This window comes from Ranitomeya imitator, chromosome 2, assembly GCF_032444005.1.
Source record: "Ranitomeya imitator isolate aRanImi1 chromosome 2, aRanImi1.pri, whole genome shotgun sequence".
NCBI lineage: Eukaryota > Metazoa > Chordata > Amphibia > Anura > Dendrobatidae > Ranitomeya > Ranitomeya imitator.
Genome location: NC_091283.1, coordinates 264,883,788 through 264,907,507, shown reverse-complemented (window position 1 = coordinate 264,907,507; position 23,720 = coordinate 264,883,788). Strand labels below are relative to the sequence as shown.

General features: G+C 43.0%; 1 protein-coding gene across 2 annotated transcripts in view; it reads right to left on the bottom strand.

Moving 5' to 3' along the window:
• Positions 1 to 10,259: 10,259 nt before the first annotated feature.
• The window catches only part of LOC138663028 (zinc finger protein 773-like), a 226,464-nt gene continuing 213,003 nt past the window's right edge, over positions 10,260 to 23,720 (bottom strand). For both annotated transcript variants that reach the window (XM_069749083.1, XM_069749082.1), the window contains exons 2-7: positions 22,119 to 22,268; positions 21,810 to 21,989; positions 21,604 to 21,727; positions 21,423 to 21,520; positions 21,134 to 21,224; positions 10,260 to 11,496 (exon numbers count right to left, since the gene is read on the bottom strand). In XM_069749083.1, the coding sequence (XP_069605184.1) occupies positions 10,577 to 11,496; positions 21,134 to 21,224; positions 21,423 to 21,520; positions 21,604 to 21,727; positions 21,810 to 21,989; positions 22,119 to 22,268 (1,563 nt within the window). In that variant the 3' untranslated portion in view covers positions 10,260 to 10,576. The remainder of the gene's footprint in view (positions 11,497 to 21,133; positions 21,225 to 21,422; positions 21,521 to 21,603; positions 21,728 to 21,809; positions 21,990 to 22,118; positions 22,269 to 23,720) is intronic.

Genomic DNA, 23,720 nt, shown 5'->3' with positions numbered 1-23,720 from the left:
ATAAAAAGAATGCTGAATTTTTACTAAAGAGGCTGCTGCAGAATAAAAATGTTACAGCATGGAATAATAATGCTGAATTTATTTTCAAAGGATCCGTAATACCAGGGTCTAACTTACTGGATTTGGTACGTAGTACAACGCAGAGCCATGCTCTGAACAGTAGAAATTTACCGCCGGGTTGGGATTCATTTATGCAGGCTATGGCCGAGCTAAATATGCCGTCTACAGTTGTGGGCAACCCCGCTACTAGGAAGCTTTTAGATTAATTAAAAATTACCAACAGTGAGACACGCTCTGTATCTACACCGCTGAAGTTAGCTACGGCGCCCCGTACAATTCAATCTTTACATTCCCCGTCATTAGGTACCACACGCGGAACTCTGCTACCTAAAAAAAGGTCTCTACCGATGCTACAAACCATGTGGCTCACGATGTAAAGAATGTACTGGATAAATGCTGTACACGCCTTGTAACGCTATATTAATTATTTTGTAAGAAGTGTAATGATGTATGTTCATTGTACTATTTAATGTTTTTACTTTTTATATTCTGTAAGAATTTTTATAGTATTGAAATGTCTTTGAGATGTATTAATGTTTTTACTTTTTATATTCTGTAAGAATTTTTTACTTTTCATATTCTGTAAGAATTTTTATAGTATTGAAATGTCTTTGAGATGTTGTTTTATTGTGAGAAATAAAATTTATATTCGTATAAAACACACCGCTTCTTACTTGCTTGTGTTGTAACATTGGGGCATATTATATATATATATATATATATATATATATATATATGCACAAAAGAGAAAATCTGGTACACTGTGAATAAACACAGCTTACAGAACAAAAACAAATGACCTAGGTGTTATAAACCACTGACCCGCAGATAACCCTACAGGTACAATACAGGTACAAACAGAAAATCTGTCTCTTCTGTTTGTGAAAATAAACATTTATTGGGAAAGCGAATACAACAACAATTGACCTAGGTGTTATAAACCTCTGACCCGCAGATAACCCTACATAACCCTACAGGTACAATACAGGTACAAACAGAAAATCTGTCTCTTCTGTTTGTTAAAATAAACATTTAGTTAATGGTCAGTAGAAACACAAATAAACAGCTGGTTGTGTTAGAAAACAAAGTTCTGCACTATATCTGTACACTGTGAATAAAACACAGCTTACAGAATCAAACTCGAGCTACGTATAAAATCTAATATAAAACAAATGAGAGAGGTGTTATAAACCACGTGTAAAATAAATACACGACTAGGATATAATTATAAACATGTGTTATCCCACAAATACGGGAATAATATCAAACTGCAACAAATTAAAATATATCAAACTATATCAAAAGGGGAAATCAGCCAGCCTCAGGGACAGCTGGCTGACAGGAGGAGGGGAGGGGTTACACACTTTGATACACTTTGATAGGGGCGGGGCACCTGTCAGATTGAGTTTGACGAAAGGACCCGGTTATACACTACTGTTCTGTTTCCTGTAATAGATACATACGACCCAACTATGGAGGACAGGATGTGAGGGAACGGATTGTTCTCCTAGTACAGGGCCCCTTTCTTGGCCCCACACAGTGTAATGCCCCCATTATGCCCTGTAAGCAGGGTTCTGCCCCACACCCAGCTGTCTCGGGCACTTTACCATGAGCTGGTACCTCAGATTCTTCCCTGCACCCCTTTCCTTTGCTTGGCGCCAAATCTTTTCTGCCTTTGGGGCTCTGGCCTTTATAATATCAGTAACTGCGTCATCAAGGTCTCCTGACCAGGTGCACCATCTAGACTCTTCCCTCTGGAAACCCTCCCTCTTCCCATTGATGTCACATGGTCCCATCTGGACGGCAGATAGCAGTCTTTTTGTACAAATGCAGCACAACCCTGAGGAGTCTTTTTTATGACTCTCCTTTTTACACCCCTTATGCAATATATATATGATGGCACTCACACAGTATAATGTTTCCACAGTACTGGCATCTCTCGTAAAAAAGGTATTTTCACACTACCGCTATACCCCCCACACAGTATAATGTTCCTACAGTACCTCCATCTCACCACACGCAGGATAAGGTTCTCATAGTACCGCCACACACAGTATAATGTCCCCACAGTACTGCCATCCCCCCACTTTCTAATGTTCCCACAGTACTGTCCCCTACATGCACAATATGGTACCATCCACCTCACTGACTACCTCCGAACACCGACAGTTAATTAATACAATACTCGCTTAGCCTCATTCTTGGTGCAGATACTAATGAACCCAGGATCTATGAGATATTTACCATACGATAGTTGGATAGGCAGGAGTGTATCATCCAAAATGGTAGCCCACTCGGTTGCTATGATGCCTATGAATTGACAGGCTCAGTGGGGTGTGGTATTGTCACCCACTCCTTCCCATCATCACAATTTCAGTGATATCCACATTCCCATGACGGTGATACCGCTGAATAGATTAGTGAATCAGTGAGTCAAAAGCTCCTGATCCACTATTCAGCCTTCGCTTCTGAGTCAGACTCCGTACACTGCAGGCACAATGATGTCACTACATCACACCTGTAGTATGGAGCCTCAGTACTCACACTGCACAGACCATTGCCTCTGCCCAAAGGAGGATCTTGGATACCTTGGCCGAGGCCAGAGAACTCCGAGTCCCCCCCTGGTGATTGACATATGTCACTGCTGTGGCATTGTGCGTCTGGATTTGATTTGCAGGACCCCGGAGAATCCTTTCCCAGTGAAGAAGGGATAGAAAGATGGCCCAAATCTCGAGGACATTGATCGGCAGAGAGGACTCCTGTGCCAATCAACGACCCTGAACAGTCAGATGACGAAACACCGCACCCCAGCTGAGCAGGCTGGCGTCCATCATCACCACCTGCCAGTGAACTGAAAAGAAGGACCTGCCCTGGGAGATGAGAGGTGACATCAGCCACCAGTTGAGGGACTGTTTGACCTGGGGAGAAAGCCGAACCGGATGATCCAAGGAGAAGACAGACCTGTCCCACTGTGACAGAATGGCCTGATGAAGAGGTCGTGAGTGAAATTGGGCGAAGAGAATCGCTTCCAATGTTGCAACCATCCTCCCCAGAACCTTCATGGCCAATCGGAAGGAGGGAAGCCGAGGACCCTGGAGTAAGTGAACTTCCCGCTGAAGGATGGATCTCCTGTCTTCAAGAAGGAAGACTTTGGTCTGATGAGTGTCGAAGAGTATGCCCAGGACGATGGACAGACTTTTGTGAGCCTGAGAAAAAGACGGAGCCTTGATGAGGATGTCATCGAGGTACGGAAAAAGTGTCAGGCCCCTGACCCTCAAGATGGCTATCAGCGCTGCCATGATCTTAGTGAAAACCCTGGGAGTGGTTGCGAGACCAAACAGCAGGGCAACGAACTGAAAATGCTCCTGAAGTACTGCAAAACGCAGGAATCGGTGATGTCCCGGGAATATCGGGACATGGAGGTAGGAGTCCTGGATATCTATGGAGCACAGAAATGCGTGAGCCTCCAGGATGGAATCCCTTCCTTCAGTAATTGCTTCCATGAAGTGTCTCAGGCGAACCCTCTTGTTCAGCAATTTGAGATCCAGAATGGGATGAACCTTGGCATCCTTTTTAGGTACTACAAAAAGGTTTAAATAGAACCCTGTGAACCGCTCTTTTTCTGGGACAGGAACGATTACCCCGGATTTGAGGAGAGACGCGATGACTGCAAAGAAACCCAGAACTAGAGCGGGGTCTCTTGGAGGTCGGGATTTGAAAAAACGATCCTGGGGCCGTGAAACGAACTCTATTGTGTATCCCGAGGATACAACTTCCCTGACACATGCGTCCTCTACTGAGGAGATCCAGACGTCTCTGAAGAAGAGGAGACGGCCACCTAGCCTGGGAAGTGGGCTGGGGTCTTGTCGAGAGTCATGCTGAGGTGGACCTTCCGGTCCTAGACCTGGAAGATCTACCTTGGGAGTAGCATGAAAGCCAGGAAGGAGTGGGTCTAAAGGATACCTTCTTCTCTTGACGTGCCTGTGGCCTCTGCTGTTGGGAAAAGGAATCTGACGCCGTGAAATGACGAAAGGGCCGAAATTGCCACCTAGGAAGAGAGCATCGAGGTTTAGACTGGGGAAGGAAGGAACTTGTGCCCCCGGGGGCGTCCTTAATGATTTGGTCCAGCTTGAAACCAAAAAGACATGAACCCTGAAAAGGCAGGCTGGTAAGGGACTTTTTAGAAGACAAATCCACTTGCCAGGCTTTGAGCCAAACGGTCCGACGGATGGCAACAGCATTGCTGGACGCCTGAGCTGCACAAGACACAGCATCCAGGGAAGCGGAGACCAAGTATTCACCCACATGGGAAATCTGGTTGGCAAGCTCCGCCAGCTGTCCAGGTGGGGCCTAGTCCAGGATGCCCGATGGAATTGTTTGGCCCATTTGAATATGGATTTTGAAACCCAAGTGGAAGCAAAGGCTGGGCAAAGAGCAGACGCAGCCGCTTCAAAGGCGGACTTCGCAAAGGATTCTATGACTATCGTTAGAGTCTTTCAGAGATGCTCCGCCAGATAGCGGAAGGACCGAATTGGTGGACAGCCTTGAAACTGGAGGATCCACTGAAGGAGAGGCAGTCCAATTAGCGGTAAGCTCCGGAGAAAAAGGATATAAAACGCCAAGGCGCTTTCCTCTCTGAAAGCGTTTGGTCGGATTCTCTCTTTCTCTGGCCAGGATCTCCTCGAATTCAGGGTGAGGAGCAAAAAACTTGGAAGGTGGTTTAGACCGTCTAAACGAAATTGCCTGATCTGCGGGTTCTGTAGAGGAGTCTTTGATGCCACAGGTCTGATTTATCGCTCCAATGAGGTTCTGAACCATATCCCTCATGCTACAGATTTGGTTGGGGTCTAGCTCCGAAATATCCTTCGAAGGCGCATCTGAGAACGCCTCGCCTGACTCAGTGGAGGAGGACCAGGAGGAAGCCAACCGCAGAGAAGGACCGTGGGGCGAGATGGAACGGGAAGAGGACTCAGACCGGCGTTCCTGTCTGGATCTTTTGCGGCCGATATTGGAAGTCTCGGACGGAGCTTCATTGCGACCCGCTGGCTACTGTGGAAGTCTGCAGGGGCAGCCAATTGAGCACGGACATAAAGGTCTGGGACACCCGTGTGAGATCCGCTACCGAATGTGACAGAGAGGAGGCCAAGCCTGTGGTAAGGACTTCGCTCTCAGGCGGAACAGCCGGAGGATCCTGGGCGGTGGGCATAATGGGTTTGCTGCAGGCCTGACAGAGGGGAGAGGACCAACCTGAGGGAAGTTTGCAGTTACTTACAAGACAAAAACGCGAAGTGTTAGCCTATGGTAGAGGAAGTAGAGGAAGAAGTGGGAGGGCGAGAGCGACCTCCCTTAGAATTAGACATGACGAATGGGTCCCTGACGAATGCCAGAAAGTTAGGGGACAGAAGGGCAGAGGAGAGTGTCTGCAATTGTAGAGCTACTCACAGCAGATGAATCGGTGTCCAGAAGGAAGGCTGCACGGCTTGGATGATGATCCTCAGGAACGCAGTCAGGGAAGGCTACTGGGGCACACTCGTGTCCTGAGCTTGGTGCGGGCCTGAAGGGACAGCGCGACTGCAGGAGGACGCCAGTAAGATGCACTACTTGGTGGTGGGCGGAATGTTCGTGGCGCCAAAAAAGTATTGCGCTGCAAGGGAGTGGTGGGTGGAGCTGAATCCCCTGTTCAGAAGCTCCAAGATGGCGCCGGTGGGCGGGCTCAAAGTCGGGCGGGAGAAAAGCCCGCCCGAGAGAAAGGGGGCAAGAGGGCGGAGTCGCGATCGGAAGTAGGCCCGAGAAGAAGCCGGGGCCTAATTTAGAGGCCAACGACCACCGGAGAGGGCCTCTGCGCTGAACGAGCAGTGCGGCCGGCGGGAAGGAAGCAGTGCAGCTCCCTGGCAAGGCCGCCGCACCGGAAAAAAGAGGAACGTGCCCGCCGGAGGAAGGAAGCAGCGTGGCTGCCTGTAGAGGCCGCCGCGCCGGAAAACAGGAACATGCCCGCCGGAGGAAGAAAGGAGACAGAGCGGCACCCAGAATAAAAGGCAGCGCAGCTGCTGAAAAAGTGGCCGCGCCGGACCAGATTGACAGAGCGCCCCCCCCCAGAACAAGAAGGGGAAGCGAGGCTGCCAGCAAGGCCGCTGAAATGCAGCGATGATCCCTGCCTTGTGGGACCTGCCGATAGGAGCGATGACCAGGTAAAGGTGTCCTGGTAAAACTGCGGCCCTTAGTAAAATAAAAAAGCCCAGTGGGATCTTTTTTTTTTTTTTTTTTTAAACTGCACCCTTTGATTTCCTATCTGGGACAGGTGGGGGAAATTCCTCAAAACTCCCACGCCATTCGTTACCAACCTTAAACCGAGGAAGGTGTCAGACGTCCATGGAGTTGGCTCTGGTGGGCGAGTGGGTTAGGTATGGAGCAAGGACCGGGCTTCTGAGCACGCTTGTGTGCTAGCGGTCTTGGTCCTGCTGTCGGATCTATGAGAATATGGGGTGGCAGTACACGCCATACTCATAGTACATATTGTGGGATTACAGTTGTGACTATTCACACTGTATCCCTCCGGAAAAGCTGGAAGAAAACAACTCACATTGAGGTAGATATGGGTCTAATAAAAGACCCGTGTCCACCTCCTACTGACATTAAGCTAAACTGAAGTTCATACTGCCAGTCGGTGGGGTGTACACTGCAGAGGAGCTAACTTTTTTTGTGCATAGTGTCAGCCTCCTAGTGGCAGCAGCATACACCCATGGTTCCAGTTGTTCCCCAATGAGGCGATAGAGAAATAAAAATCCTCATAGAAAACCTCCCATGGTGGCACCGTTTCACTGGTGTTGGCGCTTGGATTCTTGGGTCTTTTGAGTTTGTTACGTCATGTGAGCCCTGTGCCCAATCAGCGCTGACGTCACTGTCCCCACCTTCGGACAAATTAAGCATCATGAGGCGGTCAGAGAGCAGCCACGGCCCTGGCTTCTTGTTCATGTTCAATACGTCCAAAGGAAGGAACAGTGAAGCTGACGCTGATCGGGTGCAGGGCTCGTATGATGTAACAACCTCACATAAGCCCCGAGACAGCGAGTCGCGACACCGGTGAAATGGAACCAGCACACCAGCGGAGTATGAGTGTTTTTATTTTAATAAGGCCAAACATGAGGAATAAGTTCACTGAGAAAAATGTTTTAAAAAGATATATATACTGTATTTTATGGACTGTAAGATGCAGCTAGGTTTGAGAGGAGGAAATTAGACAAAAAAAAATAGAAGCAAAACATGTGGTCAATTCTGTACTTAATATCCCCTACCCTGGTATATATTGTTAGGAGTCGAGTTCCTGCCGCTGCACAGGGGGAATCTCGAGCCTTGTTTGCTGCGGTCTTCCATTTTGCATCAGCCGCAGTGGAGCCTGCTCAGCGGAGACGTCGGTCCCAGCGTCTCGCTCAGCCTAATACTGTGCAAAGGGTTTCTGCTGCCTTTCCAGGCTCTGCTTTTGTATCCAGCACTGGTCAGCGCTAGTATCAACCTATTTTATGAGCTTTGTTACTTCGTGGTCAGGGTTGGCTGAAATAAGCCCCTAGAATACCGGAACCTCCGGTGAGTTGTTTGTGTGCTATACTGACTGCATGACCACTCTTTTCTTTGTTAGGTAGCTGTGATCCTCTGTGAGGTTAACAGGGCACAGCATTTTCATATCTTTGCGATTCTGTGAAGTACCAGAGTTTGCTTATACCGCCATATAGTGCCGCCAATTACTTTGCAGCAGATATCTCTGCACAGTGGACCCTGGGCTGTGAATGCACCTTGTTGTTTCCTTCCTATACAACCATTACACTAACCTACCTTGAGCGGGGTCTAGGACAATTTGTCTGCACTACTAATTAACAGCTGTTACAATACCAAATTAATGCAGTCCCTATAGGAGAAAAAACACAAGAATTATACTGTATTTTCACATACTATCTATTCCTGACACTTGAGTGGCTTATAAACTTACGAAGTCTGTAGTTTGAGGTCTGGGATCTGCCAATATGTGGCTGGTTTTCTGACTGTTTCGGATAAAATGATACATGACTTTAGGTTTTTTTCTTTCTAGTCTCGCTTGAATATAGGTCAATATTAAATAGTCTCCTGATGAGTCGCCTTTGGTGAGGAAGATGAAACCAGTAGAAATGAGAGGTTTGGAGAGTGAGTGTGTATACAGTTAGGTCCATATATATTTGGACAGAGACAACATTTTTCTAATTTTGGTTATAGACATTACCACAATGAATTTTAAACAAAACAATTCAGATTATTATTATTATTATTATTATTATTATTATTATTATTATTATTATACATTTTTATAGCGCCATTTATTCCATGGCGCTTTACATGTGAATACGGGGCAAATATAGACAAATACAAATACAGATGCAGTTGAAGTTCAAACTCTCAGCTTTCATTTGAGGGTATCCACATTAAAATTGGATGAAGGGTTTAGGAGTTTCAGCTCCTTAACATGTGCCACCCTGTTTTTAAAGGGACCAAAAGTAATTGGACAATTGACTCCAAGGCTATTTCATGGACACGTGTGGGCAATCCCTTCATTATGTCATTCTCAATTAAGCAGATAAAAGGCCTGGAGTTGATTTGAGGTGTGGTGCTTGCATTTGGAAGGTTTTGCTGTGAAGTAAACATGCGGTCAAAGGAGCTCTCCATGCAGGTGAAACAAGCCATCCTTAAGCTGAGAAAACAGAAAAAACCCATCCGAGAAATTGCTACAATAATAGGAGTGGCAAAATCTACAGTTTGGTACATCCTGAGAAAGAAAGAAAGCACTGGTGGAACTCATCAATGCAAAAAGACCTGGGCGCCCACAGAAGACAACAGTGGTGGATGATCACAGAATAATCTCCATGGTGAAGAGAAACCCCTTCACAACAGCCTACCAAGTGAACAACACTCTCCAGGAGGTCGGTGTATCAATATCCAAATCTACCATAAAGAGAAGACTGCATGAAAGTAAATACAGAGGGTTCACTGCACAGTGCAAGCCACTCATAAGCATCAAGAATAAAAAGGCTAGACTGGACTTTGCTAAAAAAATATCTAAAAAAGAGAGCACAGTTCTGGAAGAACATTCTTTGGACAGATGAAACCAAGATCAACCTCTACCAGAATGATGGAAAGAGAAAAGTATGGCGAAGGCATGGTACAGCTCATGATCCAAAGCATACCACATCATCTGTAAAACTCGGCGGAGGCAGTGTGATGGCTTGGGCATGCATGGCTGCCAGTGGCACTGGGTCACTAGTGTTTATTGATGATGTGACACAGAACAGAAGCAGCATAATGAATTCTGAGGTATTCAGAGCCATACTGTGTGCTCAGATCCAGCCAAGTGCAGCCAAACTGATTGGTCGTCGCTTCATACTACAGATGGGCAATGACCCAAAACATAAAGCCAAAGCAACCCAGGAGTTTATTAAAGCAAAGAAGTGGAATATTCTTGAATGGCCAAGTCAGTCACCTGATCTCAACCCAATTGAGCATGCATTTCACTTGTTAAAGACTAAACTTCAGACAGAAAGGCCCACAAACAAACAGCAACTGAAAACCACCGCAGTGAAGGCCTGGCAGAGCATCAAAAAGGAGGAAACACAGCGTCTGGTGAGGTCTATGAGTTCAAGACTTCAGGCAGTCATTGCCAACAAAGGGTTTTCAACCAAGTACTAAAAATGAACATTTTATTTAAAATTATTGAATCTGTCCAATTAATTTTGGTCCCTTTAAAAACAGGGTGGCACACGTTAAGAAGCTGAAACTCCTAAACCCTTCATCCAATTTTAATGTGGATACCCTCAAATGAAAGCTGAGAGTTTGAACTTCAACTGCATCTGAATTGTTTTGTTTAAAATTCATTGTGGTAATGTCTATAACCAAAATTAGAAAAATGTTGTCTCTGTCCAAATATATATGGACCTAACTGTACGTCACCTCACCCTATATACTGAACTGTAGGGTACATGTTTTTTCTATTAATCACCTACTGAATAACCTTCAGGGGGTGAATTATGGGTATAGTTTTACATTTGGAATGAATAAAATTCAGTTGTATTTTTTTTCTTCAGCAAACACGAGGAATGACAAGAAACAACCTATTTAAGAAGGCCAAATTTTGGTTAAAACTATTCCAACATTATGAACATAAAAAAGGCTTCTCCACTATGTGACGTCTCTGATGTTTATTAACAGTTGATTTCCAAGTGAAGTATTTCTCACATTACGAAAATGTAAAAGGCTTTTCCTCTGTGTGAGTTCTCTGGTGCCTATGCAAATCTGATTTACAGTTAAAACATTTCCCACATTCCGAACATGAAAAAGGGTTCTCCCCTGTGTGAGTTCTCTGGTGCCTATGCAAATCTGATTTACAGTTAAAACATTTCCCACATTCCGAACATGAAAAAGGGTTCTCCCCTGTGTGAGTTCTATGGTGCCTATGCAAATCTGATTTGCAGTTAAAACATTTTGAACACAAAAAAGGCTTCTACCCTGTGTGAGTTCTCTGGTGACTAACAAGACTCCCTTTGTAGGCAAAATATTTCCCACATTCTGAACATGAAAAAGGCTTCTCTCCTGTGTTGTGAGTTCTTTGGTGTTCATCACGATTCACTTTGTAGGTAAAACATTTCCCACATTCTGAACATGAAAAAGGCTTCTCTCCTGTGTGAGTTATTTGGTGTGTAACAAGATTCCCTTTCTGGTTAAAACATTTCCCACATTCTGAACAGGAAAAAGGCTTCTCCCCTGTGTGAGTTCTCTGGTGAATAACAAGAAGCAATTTCCCTTTAAAACATTTCCCACATTCTGAACAGGAAAAAGGCTTCTCCCCTGTGTGAGTTCTATTGTGATGAACCAAATCTGATTTCCATTTAAAACATTTCCCACATTCTGAACATGAAAAAGGCTTCTCCCCTGTGTGAATTCTATAGTGAATAACAAGATGCCCTTTGGAGGTAAAACATTTCCCACATTCTGAACATGAAAAAGGCTTCTCCCCTGTGTGAGTTCTATGGTGCCTATGCAAATCTGATTTCCCGTTAAAACATTTCCCACATTCTGAACACGAAAAAGGCTTCTCCCCTGTGTGAGTTATTTGGTGTCTAACAAGATGCCATTTCTTGTTAAAACATTTCCCACATTCTGAACATGAAAATGACTTCTTTGCTTTAGGAGCAGTTTGTTTTTTAATGCCTCTTTTGTGACTTTGATTTTCCTTAGTAGTCAGTACTGAATCAGAAGATGGGACCGGTTTCATAGGATTAGATGACAGATCTTTGCTGTGAATGGATGATGATATATCTGGAGTAACAGCAATCAATTCAGTTGTATCTTGTATGATCTGAAGATCATCAGATTTAAAAATTGAAGATGTCAGCTGTCCCTCTGATCTCCTGGTACAGTCATCTAGTTAGATAAAAAACAATTTTTTTAAATAAAATATCCGTGAGTTTTACATTTTTGAACATTTATACTTAAACTGTCCATAAAATGGCAAGCTATGTAAAAAAAATTTTATTTACCAAGACAATGACAGTTCACAATCTAATAGAAAACCTTGTTGGATGAACCAGTAGTGCGTGGTGTTCAACTATTTGTTCATTCTGCCTCCCAAATATCGAATAAAAAGAAACCAATCAATGTTATGTAGGCAAAAATAATACAAATTCTCATCTCACAAAAAACAAGTCCCCAATCAGGTGCATCATCTGTCAATAGAAAAACAGAGGTTCCCACACTATTAGTGGCTCAAAGGCTGTTGAAAAGCAACAGAGTTTCTATAAACCAATCTAGCAAAATCCGCTCTCACTTCTGAGTTTTGCAGGGTTCTCAAACAACATTTAGGATCCCTGTATTTACCAATATTATAGTGAGAAGAATTCACTTAATTTATGATGTGTGTCTCCTGGAGCACAACCTGGGCATTATGTGCTGGGTAATAAGATGGCAAATGTGTAATTTTCTCTCTCCAACATCCAGTGCGTGTTAAATTCTGGGAAGTAGCTGTGGAGTCAAAATATTCATTCAATCTACACACGTGGTCTAAATTGTTGGTACCCCTCGTTTAATGACAGAAAAACCCACAATGGTCACAGAAATAACTTGAACCTGACAAAATTAATAATAAATCAAAAATCTATGAAAATGAACACATGAAAGTCAGACATTGCTTTTCAAACATGCTTCCATAGAATTTAAAAAAAGATAAAACTCACAAAATAGGCCTGGACAGAAGTGATGGTATCTTTAACTTAACCGCTTCGTGACCGCCAACAGTAGATAATCGTCGGCACTAGCAGGGCTTTGTGCAGTGCGAAGTTTGTCTATGTCGGCGGTTTTGAGCTCATCAGGACCCCTATATACCTTATAAAGAGGGGATTCCGGCGCACAACATATCCTGTGACCCCCGACCTCATGCTGTTTCTTCTCAGATCTTTTGTCAGTGAGAGATTAGAGGAGAAACAGTGTTAGAAGTGCTGCTGGCAACAGCTGTGTCAGTCAGCGATCTTGTTACAAAGTTAAAGAAAAACAGATAAGGCAGGTTAGGGTTAGTGCTATAGGTTAGGGTTAGTGTTGGGGCTAAAGTTAGCATTACTGTTAGGCTAAAGTTAGGGTTACTGTTACAGATACTGCTAGACTAAAGTTAGGGTTACTGCTAGGCTAAATTTAGAGTTAGGGTTTATTCTAAAGTTAGGGTTAGGCTAAAGAATTAGGCTTTTCTCAATTGTCTCCCCAATAATTTGGTCACCTCAGTCATGTCAGTTAGTCACGTCAGAGTTTTCTATTTCCGGAAAAAAAAACCGAGTAAAATGGCTTAACAGTATTATAGTGCAGAGGAGGCTTATGCACTTTTATGTTCTGACAGCGAAGAAAGTGCAGTGCCAGATGGCGCTGTGGATTTCGAGGGCTTTAGTAGCAGCGAAGGGATAGCTCAGAAATGAGCAGTGATTCTGGTCCATCCTCACACACAAGGACCAGTACAACAAGAAGGACAAATAGCGCTTCTGGAGAAATGTCTCCAACTCAGGGAACAATGCCCAGTACTAGCGCTGTCCCTAGTGCTCGTGAATTGGCGCACACCTATGTCCATGGGGCTTTGCCTCTTGATGTAGCATTTCCCAGATGGGAGGCTTCGGATTCGGCTACTCCATTCATCCCTAATTTTAATGCCATTCCTATAAATGTGGAGGTGGAAAAATTTTGACCAATTAGTTTTTTTTTGTTGTTTCTGACAGATAGCTTGCTAGAGCATATTATCCCACAAACAAATTTATATTTATATGTGTCCCAATTCATCAGCCAGAATTCACGATACTATTATGCTAGGTCAAAGTTATGGACACCAACTAATATCCTAGAAATTAAAACATTTTTAAGACTTACATACGCTATGGGGCTTGTTAAAAAAAAAACCAAAAAAAAAACGAGCATTCAGTCCTATTGGTCCAACCACCCTGTTCAAGCTACCCCTATATTTCCTGCCGTTCTTCCTAGGACCCATTATGAAATGCTCATGAGATTTTGGCATTTTAAGGACAACAGTTGATGCCTGCCCAGAGATGCCCCAGAACATGACAGACTATTCAAAATCAGACCCATCATTGAAGACTTGACAGGAAAGTTCTTAAAGCTTTACACCCCAACATTAAACATTTCCATTGATGAGTCCCTTGTAAAATTCAAAGGAAGACTGCACCTCAAGCAATTCATTCCTTCTAAGAGGGCAATGTTCGGAATAAAGCTCTATAAAATGTGCGAGAGTTCAACAGATACACATCAGCTTTTCGCATTTATGAGGGGAAAGATAGCCAACCAAACCCACCAGGATGCCCTACTTATCTCGGAAGATCTGGAAAAATCATTTGGGAGCTGATAACTACTTTTTTACAAAAAGGTTACAATCTGTATGTTGACAACTACTACACCAGCATACCCCTATTTAAGAGTCTGGTTGAACATAACATGGGGGCTTGTGTGACCATTTGCAAAACCATCCGGGGTTTCCACAATCATTGATCAATGAAAAGTTCCGAAAGGGGCAGTTAGGGGCTTTACGCAATGGAGAGCTGCTTACCCTTAAGTACAAGGATAAAAAATATATTTTTATCCTTAGATCGATGCACACAGATGCCACAAGGGCCACTGCAGACCAACAGGGATCCACTACTCCAAAACCTGTCTCTGTCATTGACTACAACAAATATATGGGGGGTGTGGACCTTGCAGATCGGTTTCTACTGCCATACCAGGTATCAATAAAATCTTATACCTGGTATAAAAAGTTAGTCTTATTTGTTTCAGGTGACCTCATATAATTATTTTGTGTTATACAAAAAAGCCGGAAATGCAGGTAATATCCTTTATTATCAGGAAAAGGTCATTGAAAATCTTGCTTTTTTGAAATGTTGTCCCCGCCAATCCTTTAGAATCTGAAGATGTCAGAACTCACTGAGCGACATTTTATTGCACTCATTCCAGCAACTGAAACAAGAAAGAAACCCCAGGGGGGATTCTGTTGTTCTGGCACTTAGCAGCTCTCCAAAGAGCCATAACAGCAGAATCCCCCCTGAAGTGACCCCATTTTGGAAATGACACCCCTCTGGGAATTGGAAATGACACCACTCTGTGAATTCATCTATGGGTGTAGTGACATTTACCCATCTACCTATTTTCCAATTTAAAATCTGGGGTTAAAAACATTTTAGTGGTAAAAATGTAATTATTTTTTCTTCACTGGCCAATGGTATAATTTTCTATGGAACAGCTGATGTGTCAGTATGCTCACCACACCACTAGAAAATTTAATTCCGGGAAGTATTTAGTAAAATGCAGTCACTTTTGGGGGCTTATACTGTTCAGGCACCTCAGGGGCTCTGACAATGTGACATGTCATTGACAAACAATTCCAGCAAAATCTGCTCTCCAATATGGCGCTCCTTCCCTTTTGAGCTCTGCCATGTGCCAAAACAGTGGTTTACCCCCACATATGGTGTGTCAGCATACTCATGACAAATTGCACAACAACTTTGGGAGTCCAAATTTTCCTGTTACCTTTTGGAAAAAAAAAATTGAGGGCGAAAAGATCATTTTTGTGGAAAAAGTATGAATTTTTACTTTCACGGCTCTACGTAATTAACTTCTGTGAAGCACTTGGGGGTTCAAAGAGCCCACCACACATCTAGATAAGTTCATTGGGAGGTCTAGTTTCCAAAATGGGGTCACTTTTGGGGGGTTTCCACTAGACACATCTGCGGCTCTGACAATGTGACATGTGACTCACAAACAATTCCAGCAAAATCTGCTCTCCAATATGGCACGCCTTCCTTTCCAAGCTCTGCCATGCGCCCAAACAGCAGTATTCCCCCACATATGGGGTATTGGCGTGCTCAGGAGAAATTGTACAACAAATTGTATGGAACAATTTCTCCTTTTACCCTTATGATAATGTGAAAAATATGGAGCTAAAAAGATTTGTGAAAAATGTTATTTCCATGGCTCTACGTTATAAAATTCTGTGAAGCACTTGTGGGTTCAAGGTGCTCAATACACATCCAGATAAGTTTCCTAAGAGGTCTAGTTTCCAAAACGGGGTCACTTATGGGGTGTTTCCACTGTTTAGGCACATCAGGGGCTCTCCAAACGTGACATGGCAACCGCTAATTATTGCAACATATTTTACATTCAAAAAGTGAAAAGGCGCTCCTTCCCTTCCGAGCCCTGCCGTGCGCCCAAACAGTAGAGTTCTCCACATATGGGTTATCGGAATGATCAGGAGAAATTGCAAACCAAAATGTATAGTCCATTTTTTCATGTTACCTTTGTGAAAGTAAAAAAAATTAGGTCTAAATTTAAATTTTTGTGAAAGAATAGAAAATGCTTATTTTTTCCTTCCAAATTCCATTCATTCCTGTGAAGCACCTGAAGGGTTAATAAAATTCTTGAATGTGTTTTTGAGCACCTTGAGGGGTGCAGTTTTTAGAATGGTGTCACTTTGGGGTATTGTCTGTCATATTGACTCACCCAAACTCACTTCAAATGTAACGTGGTCCCTAAAAAAATGGTTTTGTAAATTTTGTTGTAAAATCGCTGGTCAACCCTTAAATCTTCCTAACAAAAAAAAATTGTTTCCAAAATTGCGCTGAAGTAAAGTAGACATGTGGGAAATGTTATTTATTAACTTTAACATTTTGTGTGATATGACTGATTTAAGAGCATAAAAAATTTAAATAATTGCAAAATTTTAAAAATGTTCGCCAAATTTCCATTTTTTTCACAAATAAATGCAAGTCATTAGAGAAATTTTACCACCATCATAAAGTACAATATGTCACAAGAAAACAATCTCAGAATGACCAGGATTCATTGAAGTGCTAGAGTTATGCCCTCATAAAGTGACACTGGTCAGAATTGAAAAAATTTGCCCGATCATGAAGGCAAAAACAGGCTCTAGTGCAAAAGGGTTAATATTTTGCTGCACAACCCTTTGAGGCAATCACTGCAATCAATCGATTCCTGTAACTGTCAATGAGACTTCTGAACCTCTCGACAGGTATTTTGGCCCACTCCTCTGTCTGTAAACATAGAGCTGATGTGCCTTGCCAAAAAGTCCCATTTTTGTCTCATCTGTCCATAGGACATTCTCCCAGAAGCTTTGTGGCTTGTCATCATGTAGTTGGGGAAATTCCAGTCTAGCTTTTTTACGATTTTTTATCAACAATGTTGTCCTCCTTGATCGTCTCCCATGAAGTCCACTTTGGCTCAATCAAGGACACCTTTATTCTGTTTAGAAGTTTTTCTGGGCTCTTTTGTTACCATTCGTATTATCCATCTCTTTGATTTGACATCAGTTTTCCTCCTGCAGCCACGTCCAGGGAGGTTGGCTACAGTCCCATGGATCTTACATTTCTGAATAATATGTGCAACTGTAGTCACAGGAACATCGAGCTGCTTGGAGAAGGTCTTATAACTTTTACCTTTAATATGTTTGTCTATAATTTTCTTACTAATCTCCTGAGACAACTCTTTCCTTTGCTTCCTCTGGTCCATGTTGAGTGTGATACACACCATGTCACCAAACAGCACAGTGAGTATCTGTAGCCCTATATACAGGCCACTCACTGATTCCAAGATTGTAGACACCTGTGATGATAGTTAGTGGACACACCGCGATTTAACATGTCCCTTTTGTCACATTAGTTTCAGGGGTACCATCATTTCTGTCCAGGCCTATTTCTTGAGTTTTATTTTTTTTTAATTCTGTGGAAACATGGTTGAAAAGCAAAGTCTGACTTTCATTTGTTCATTTTCATAGATCTTTTATGTCTGATAACTTTTGTCAGATTTAAGTTATTTCTGTGACCATTGTGGGTTTTTCTGGCATTAAACGAGAAGTACCAACAATTTTGACCACATATGTGTAGATTATAGCCCTCAGTGAATTAATTTATAAAATAGGATGACTTTATGGGGATTTTGACTATTCTGGTTTTCTGTCATTTATTCATATTAGGGCTTCTGCATATGGTGTGTCCAATCTCATCTGGGATCTGTTCCTGCTGTCCAGCTGGAGTAATCTGCTCTCTACTTCAGCCAATTGGAAAGTACCACACCCTACTAATCCTCAAAGAACATGGCCGGAATCTGCCAGAAACAGCGTTGTTCTCCTTTGGTTCTGTCCTCTGTGCTCAGCTTGTGGCTTCTGTATTTGTTTACTGTTGTGACTGTGGCCTGTTTACTGAATACTCTTGTGTCTTCTGATTCTGTCCTTCCAGTTCTGGCCCAGCTACCTGACTATTCTAATAACGCAGAAGAGCAGGTAACACCATGGTCCAAGCCTAGGGGTTCCAGTGTAAGTCCAGATCCATGTAATGGTGATAAAGAGCGATGAGCAAGGCAATCCTTGGGATATGGAAAGCAGAGAAGATAATGCCAAGCATGTTCACGGTAGAGATCTTTTGAGCTTCCAGTTGACCACGAACAGTGCTCCTAATACATTGTGTTTGCAAGCTATTCCAGCTAGATCTGCATTCAAACAGCTAAATGGCGCTCCTTCCCTTCTAAACACTGCCGTGTGCTCAGAGAGTAGTGTACAATCGTATGTAGGGTATACACCATGTTCCAAATTATTATGCAAATTGGATTTAAGTGTCATAAAGATTTAATTGTTTTTCAAATAAACTCATTGATGGTATTATGTGTCAGGGCTCAATGGATCACTGAAATTAATCTTAAACACAAGTGATAATTAGTTTTCCAGGTGATTCTAATTAAAGGAAAACTACTTAAAAATGATGTTCCACATTATTAAGCAGGCTACAGTTTTCAAGTAACATGGGAAAGAAAAAGGATCTCTGCTCCCTAAAAGCATCAAATAGTGCAATGCCTTGGTCAAGGGATGAAAACATTAGATATTTCCCGAAAACTTAAGCGTGATCATCATACTGGAAGAGATTTGTGGATGAATCTGAGCACAGACATGTTCGTGCTGATAAAGGAAGAATGAGGAAGGTTTCTGCCAGGCAAGTTCATCGGATTAGGAGCGCAGCTGCTTAAAAGCAATTACAAACCAGCAAACAGATATTTGAAGCTGCTGATGCCTCTGGAGTCCCTCAAACCTCAAGGTGTAGGATCCTTCAAAGGCTTGCTTTGGTTCATAAATCTACTATTCGGCCACCCCTAAACAGTGTTCACAAGCAGAAACGGTTGCAGTGGGCCCAGACATACATGAAGACTAATTTTCAAACAGTCTTGTTTACTGATGAGTCTCGAGCAACCCTGGATGGTCCAGATGGATGGAGTAGTGGATGGTGGGTGGATGGCCACGATGTCCCAACAAGGCTGCAACGTCAGCAAGGAGATGGAGGAGTCATGTTTTGGGCCGGAATCATGGGGAAACAGCTGGTAGGGCCTGTTAAGGTTCCTGAAGGTGTGAAAATGACCTCTGCAAAGTATATAGAGTTTCTGACTGACAACTTTCTTCCATGGTATAAAAAGCAGAAAAGTGCCTTCGGGAGCAAAATCATCTTCATGCTGACAATGCCCCATCTCATGCTGCAAAGAATACCTCTGAGTCATTGGCTGCTATGGGCATAAAAGAAGATAAACTCATGGTGTGGCCACCATCTTCCCCTGACCTCAACCGTACAGAGAACCTTTTTTTTTTAATTCTGTGGAAACATGGTTGAAAAGCAAAGTCTGACTTTCATTTGTTCATTTTCATAGATCTTTTATGTCTGATAACTTTTGTCAGATTTAAGTTATTTCTGTGACCATTGTGGGTTTTTCTGTCATTAAACGAGAAGTACCAACAATTTTGACCACATATGTGTAGATTATAGCCCTCAGTGAATTAATTTATAAAATAGAATGACTTTATGGGGATTTTGACTATTCTGGTTTTCTGTCATTTATTCATATTAGGGCTTCTGCATATGGTGTGTCCAATCTCATCTGGGATCTGTTCCTGCTGTCCAGCTGGAGTAATCTGCTCTCTACTTCAGCCAATTGGAAAGTACCACACCCTACTAATCCTCAAAGAACATGGCCGGAATCTGCCAGAAACAGCGTTGTTCTCCTTTGGTTCTGTCCTCTGTGCTCAGCTTGTGGCTTCTGTATTTGTTTACTGTTGTGACTGTGGCCTGTTTACTGAATACTCTACAATCGTATGACTTCATGCAACGAAATACAAGCAGAAACTCTCTAAAAACTCACAAGTTCAATGGATGCAAGAATTGTGAAGGTGATATCAAAGAAGGGTTCCTATATTGCCATGTAACTTGGCCTGTTAGGAGGTTTTGGAGTTAAATAGCTTTTTAGAAAAAATAAATTACATCCAGCAAAATGTCACCGGTGATGGTGACGGCTGTGAAGAAGTAACTATAAGTAAGAGACAGATGCTACTGGACAGGCGCCGCTGGTGACATTTTGCTGGATTTTATTTTTTTTTTCTATGCCTCCCAATAGCCACAATATTATAGGCATTATCAACAATAATATCAACACTATTATATGCATTATGAAAAAATGGGGGGCAGGTCAGTGATGGATCAGCGACCTGTCATAAGCCAATACAGATAAATATGTAATCAGAGCACCACACAAAGCCCCATCCCAGAGCACAAGAATCTCGTTAACTGAAAACTACAAACACAGATTAAACAGTAAACCAGAGTTGCATTCATTTATGGTGGACCATTGGAGTCCTGACCAGAAGATTAGAGAAAATAATATTGCTCCCCATTTCAGGAGAGATTGTGCAGTAATCTGAATTTCTTAGGATCAAATACAATGTAATTTATGAGGTGGAGTGAATCCATGAAACCTGGGCTGGAGCCAACACATCTCCTGCAGGCGGGAATAAATGTATATTACAGCCATCAGCCACGCACAGCTCAGAGATATATCATGGCACCAGTGTGATGGGTTTATGTAGATTATCACAATCCTCCTTGAAGTTAGTCGGTTTTAATACAAATTGAAAAGTCCGGATAAAGGGAAACTCTGTTATTGTCCAGAAATTCACACTTGGCCTCACTGCACATTTAATGTTGTCGATCATAAAAGTGAAGTTTGGCCAGAAAGACTGGACCTGGTCTTGTAGGGACCATATGATCACATTCAGCAGCACAGAAGGGAAGAGAAGGGAGATTCATCCGATAAGATCTCAGGGTTCTAGGAAGCCAACAGCATCATTACCCTTCGCTTTCTCTTACAGGCCCATCATCATATTTTTCTTCAAGTGATTTTCCATCTTGTCAGCACATTCTACGTACACAGTCATTTGGCTTTGTAGTTCACAGATTTGGGCAGGTAACAGCGTCTCCTAAACCCAGGGGGTAGGTGGATCTTCCAGGTTATAAGTTCTATAGAAAGGGCTTTCAATGACCAAAGTCATCTGAACAGTTTTGGGTGGAGGAGAATGTTGTGGTCTACAGGTAAAATGATGATCATGAAAATACGGCCAGACTACACCACCGATAAAGCCACCACAGACGGTGACTGAGAAGAATCTGTGACTTCTCTACATTTAGTGGTTACTACTCACCTGGGTAGTCATATGTAGGAATCTCCTCTTTACACCACTCATCCCCCTTCACATATGTCTCTGTAGTATTAATATGGGTCTGATCTTCACCCTGAAAAAAATATTGTAAAAGTCACCGACAGATGGAGAAGTCACATCTATGATCAGCTCTAATCCTGCCATCTCCACCGCTCTCATTACACAAGTATAAAACATATAATACTGGTGGATAAAACAAGACTGAGCAAAAGACCTTCACCGGCGTCTACACATCATAGGGGAGATCTCCTGACACCTTCTCTCCATCTACCTGATGTTCCTGAGGAGCATTGGGATCTACTTGCTTGCAGTCCTGTGGAAGAAGAGGACGTGGACATCGCTCTGCTGTTGTCCTCTTACTGGATAGATCTGGAGGAAAGACATACCGGGTGTGAATTCATTCTTTACAAACAGATAATTATTGGCCGTGTGTATTTAGTCCTGTCTATTACCTGGAGATGTGAGGGGCTGGGGAACCTCCATTATGACGTTCTTGTACAGATCTCTGTGTCCTTCTAAATACTCCCACTCCTCCATGGAGAAATAGACAGCAACATCCTGACACCTTATAGGAACCTGACACATACAATGATACCGTCATCCCCCGATCCCTTCATAGTGTTACTGTATAATGTCCCAGCATTCCCAGCAGTGTCACCTCTCCAGTCAGCAGCTCAATCATCTTGTAGGTGAGTTCTAGGATCTTCTGGTCATTGATGTCCTCATGGATCAGGGGGTGAGGTGGAGGCCCTGTGATTGGGCTCAGGGGTCTTCCCCATCCCTCAGACACAGGGTACTGACAGCGATCACTAGAGGTCTTCTTCACCACTGTGTAATCCTGGTAATGGAGAGACACATTAATAAATCTCACTACAGACATTTCCAGAGTCCTCACCTCTCCAGTTCTGTCCATCTGTTATTCCCATAGATAAGAATGATGTAATGTGACGTCATCAGAATCTCTCACCTCTCCAGTAAGCCGGAAGAGGATCTCTAGGGTGAGGTGTAATATCCTCTCCGCCATCTTGTCTCTGACCATATCCATCTTTGATGGGTAAATCAGGAAAATGTTCTTTTGTAGAAGATCTTCACTGAGAGAATCCGATATTGTAGAGACCTGAATGAGAAGATGAGCCGATGTAACATCATAAGAATCCTGTGTAATAATACAATTACTGGAGATAATAAGGGAAACATATGAGGAGATTTATTATTTTATAGTATTTAGTTTTCTTCTTGACATCTACTAATAAAACCTATATATTTAGGCCACAGACAACAAGCAGTTTCTTCCTCGGAGTCGGCAGCTGAATACGTTTCTCATAGACTCATCTTCCATAACGCTAATTCTCGTCTCATTTACCGACCCTGGAATCGGCATTAGCAATACTGCAGGAGATATTCATTACACGCGACATGAGAAATAACTACTTCATGATGAGGACGACATCATCTTCTACTACGGCTCTAGAGACAGATTTGGCCAGAGTCGGTCACTGACTCCATCACCACCGGCCTCTATATGAAGGTTTCCCGTCTTCCCCGCACTGTAATCTTCTATCACGTTAGTTCTCAGCTCTGATTCACACACAGAAGTTTGAGGCTTTTAGGAAAAGGTTTTTTGTTTCCACAATCAACGCGGACAGAAATGATCTGATCCCAAAGTCTCCATGTACAGTGATTTATGGGATTTATTTCTGGCCTTAGAAAAAAACAGATATTGAAATGTTTCTAAAGAAAATTGGCTCCAATAATTCTTGTAAAATGAAAAAAACATGGAAAAAGCAGAAGACACATTTTATAATTTTTAACATGTTAAACATGTATTAAAAAGAAATTAATCTTTTTGTGCACAGAACATAGATGTGCCGCAGGGAGGGCACAGATGAGGCTTCAACAAAAACCCTGGCAGTTTAACCACTTGCTGCTGTGAAAAGCAAACATGACATCTAAGGCTACGTTCACATTTGCGTTCTGCCGGGCTGCGTCGGGCGCAGCCGCGGCGACGCATGCGCCATGCGCCCCTATATTTAACATGGGGGCGCATGGACATGTGTTTGCATGCGTTTTGCGATGCATGCGTTTTTTTGCCGCAAGCGTTAGGGCGCAGAGGATGCAGCAAGACGCATTTTTTTTGCGTCCAAAATCCGGCAAAAAAAGGACGCATGCGTCACAAAACTATGCGTTTTGCATGCGTTCTTGCTTGCGTTGTGCGTTGCGTCGCCGACGTAGCACCGCACAACGCAAATGTGAACGTAGCCTAAGAAGGTGACAGAGTTTGGCTGAATGCCCCCCAGCCCCCCAGTACTGGATAGTATGGGGCGGCCTAGTTATTACGATACTTACATGCCTAATAATGGTGTCTGGGCTGCAATGTATGAAGGTCTATTAGGCCAGGCCAGAGGCAGCGTCCAATAAGTTACCTTTTAATGCCTCCATACACATTAGACTAAAGTTCCATGAAATCACTGATTTCGGGGGTTTGGGCGACTATATAATGTTTGGGGGCCTCCCGACAGATGATGTCAGGGCAGAGAAGGACCTGGCATCATGAATTTCAGAGGATAAT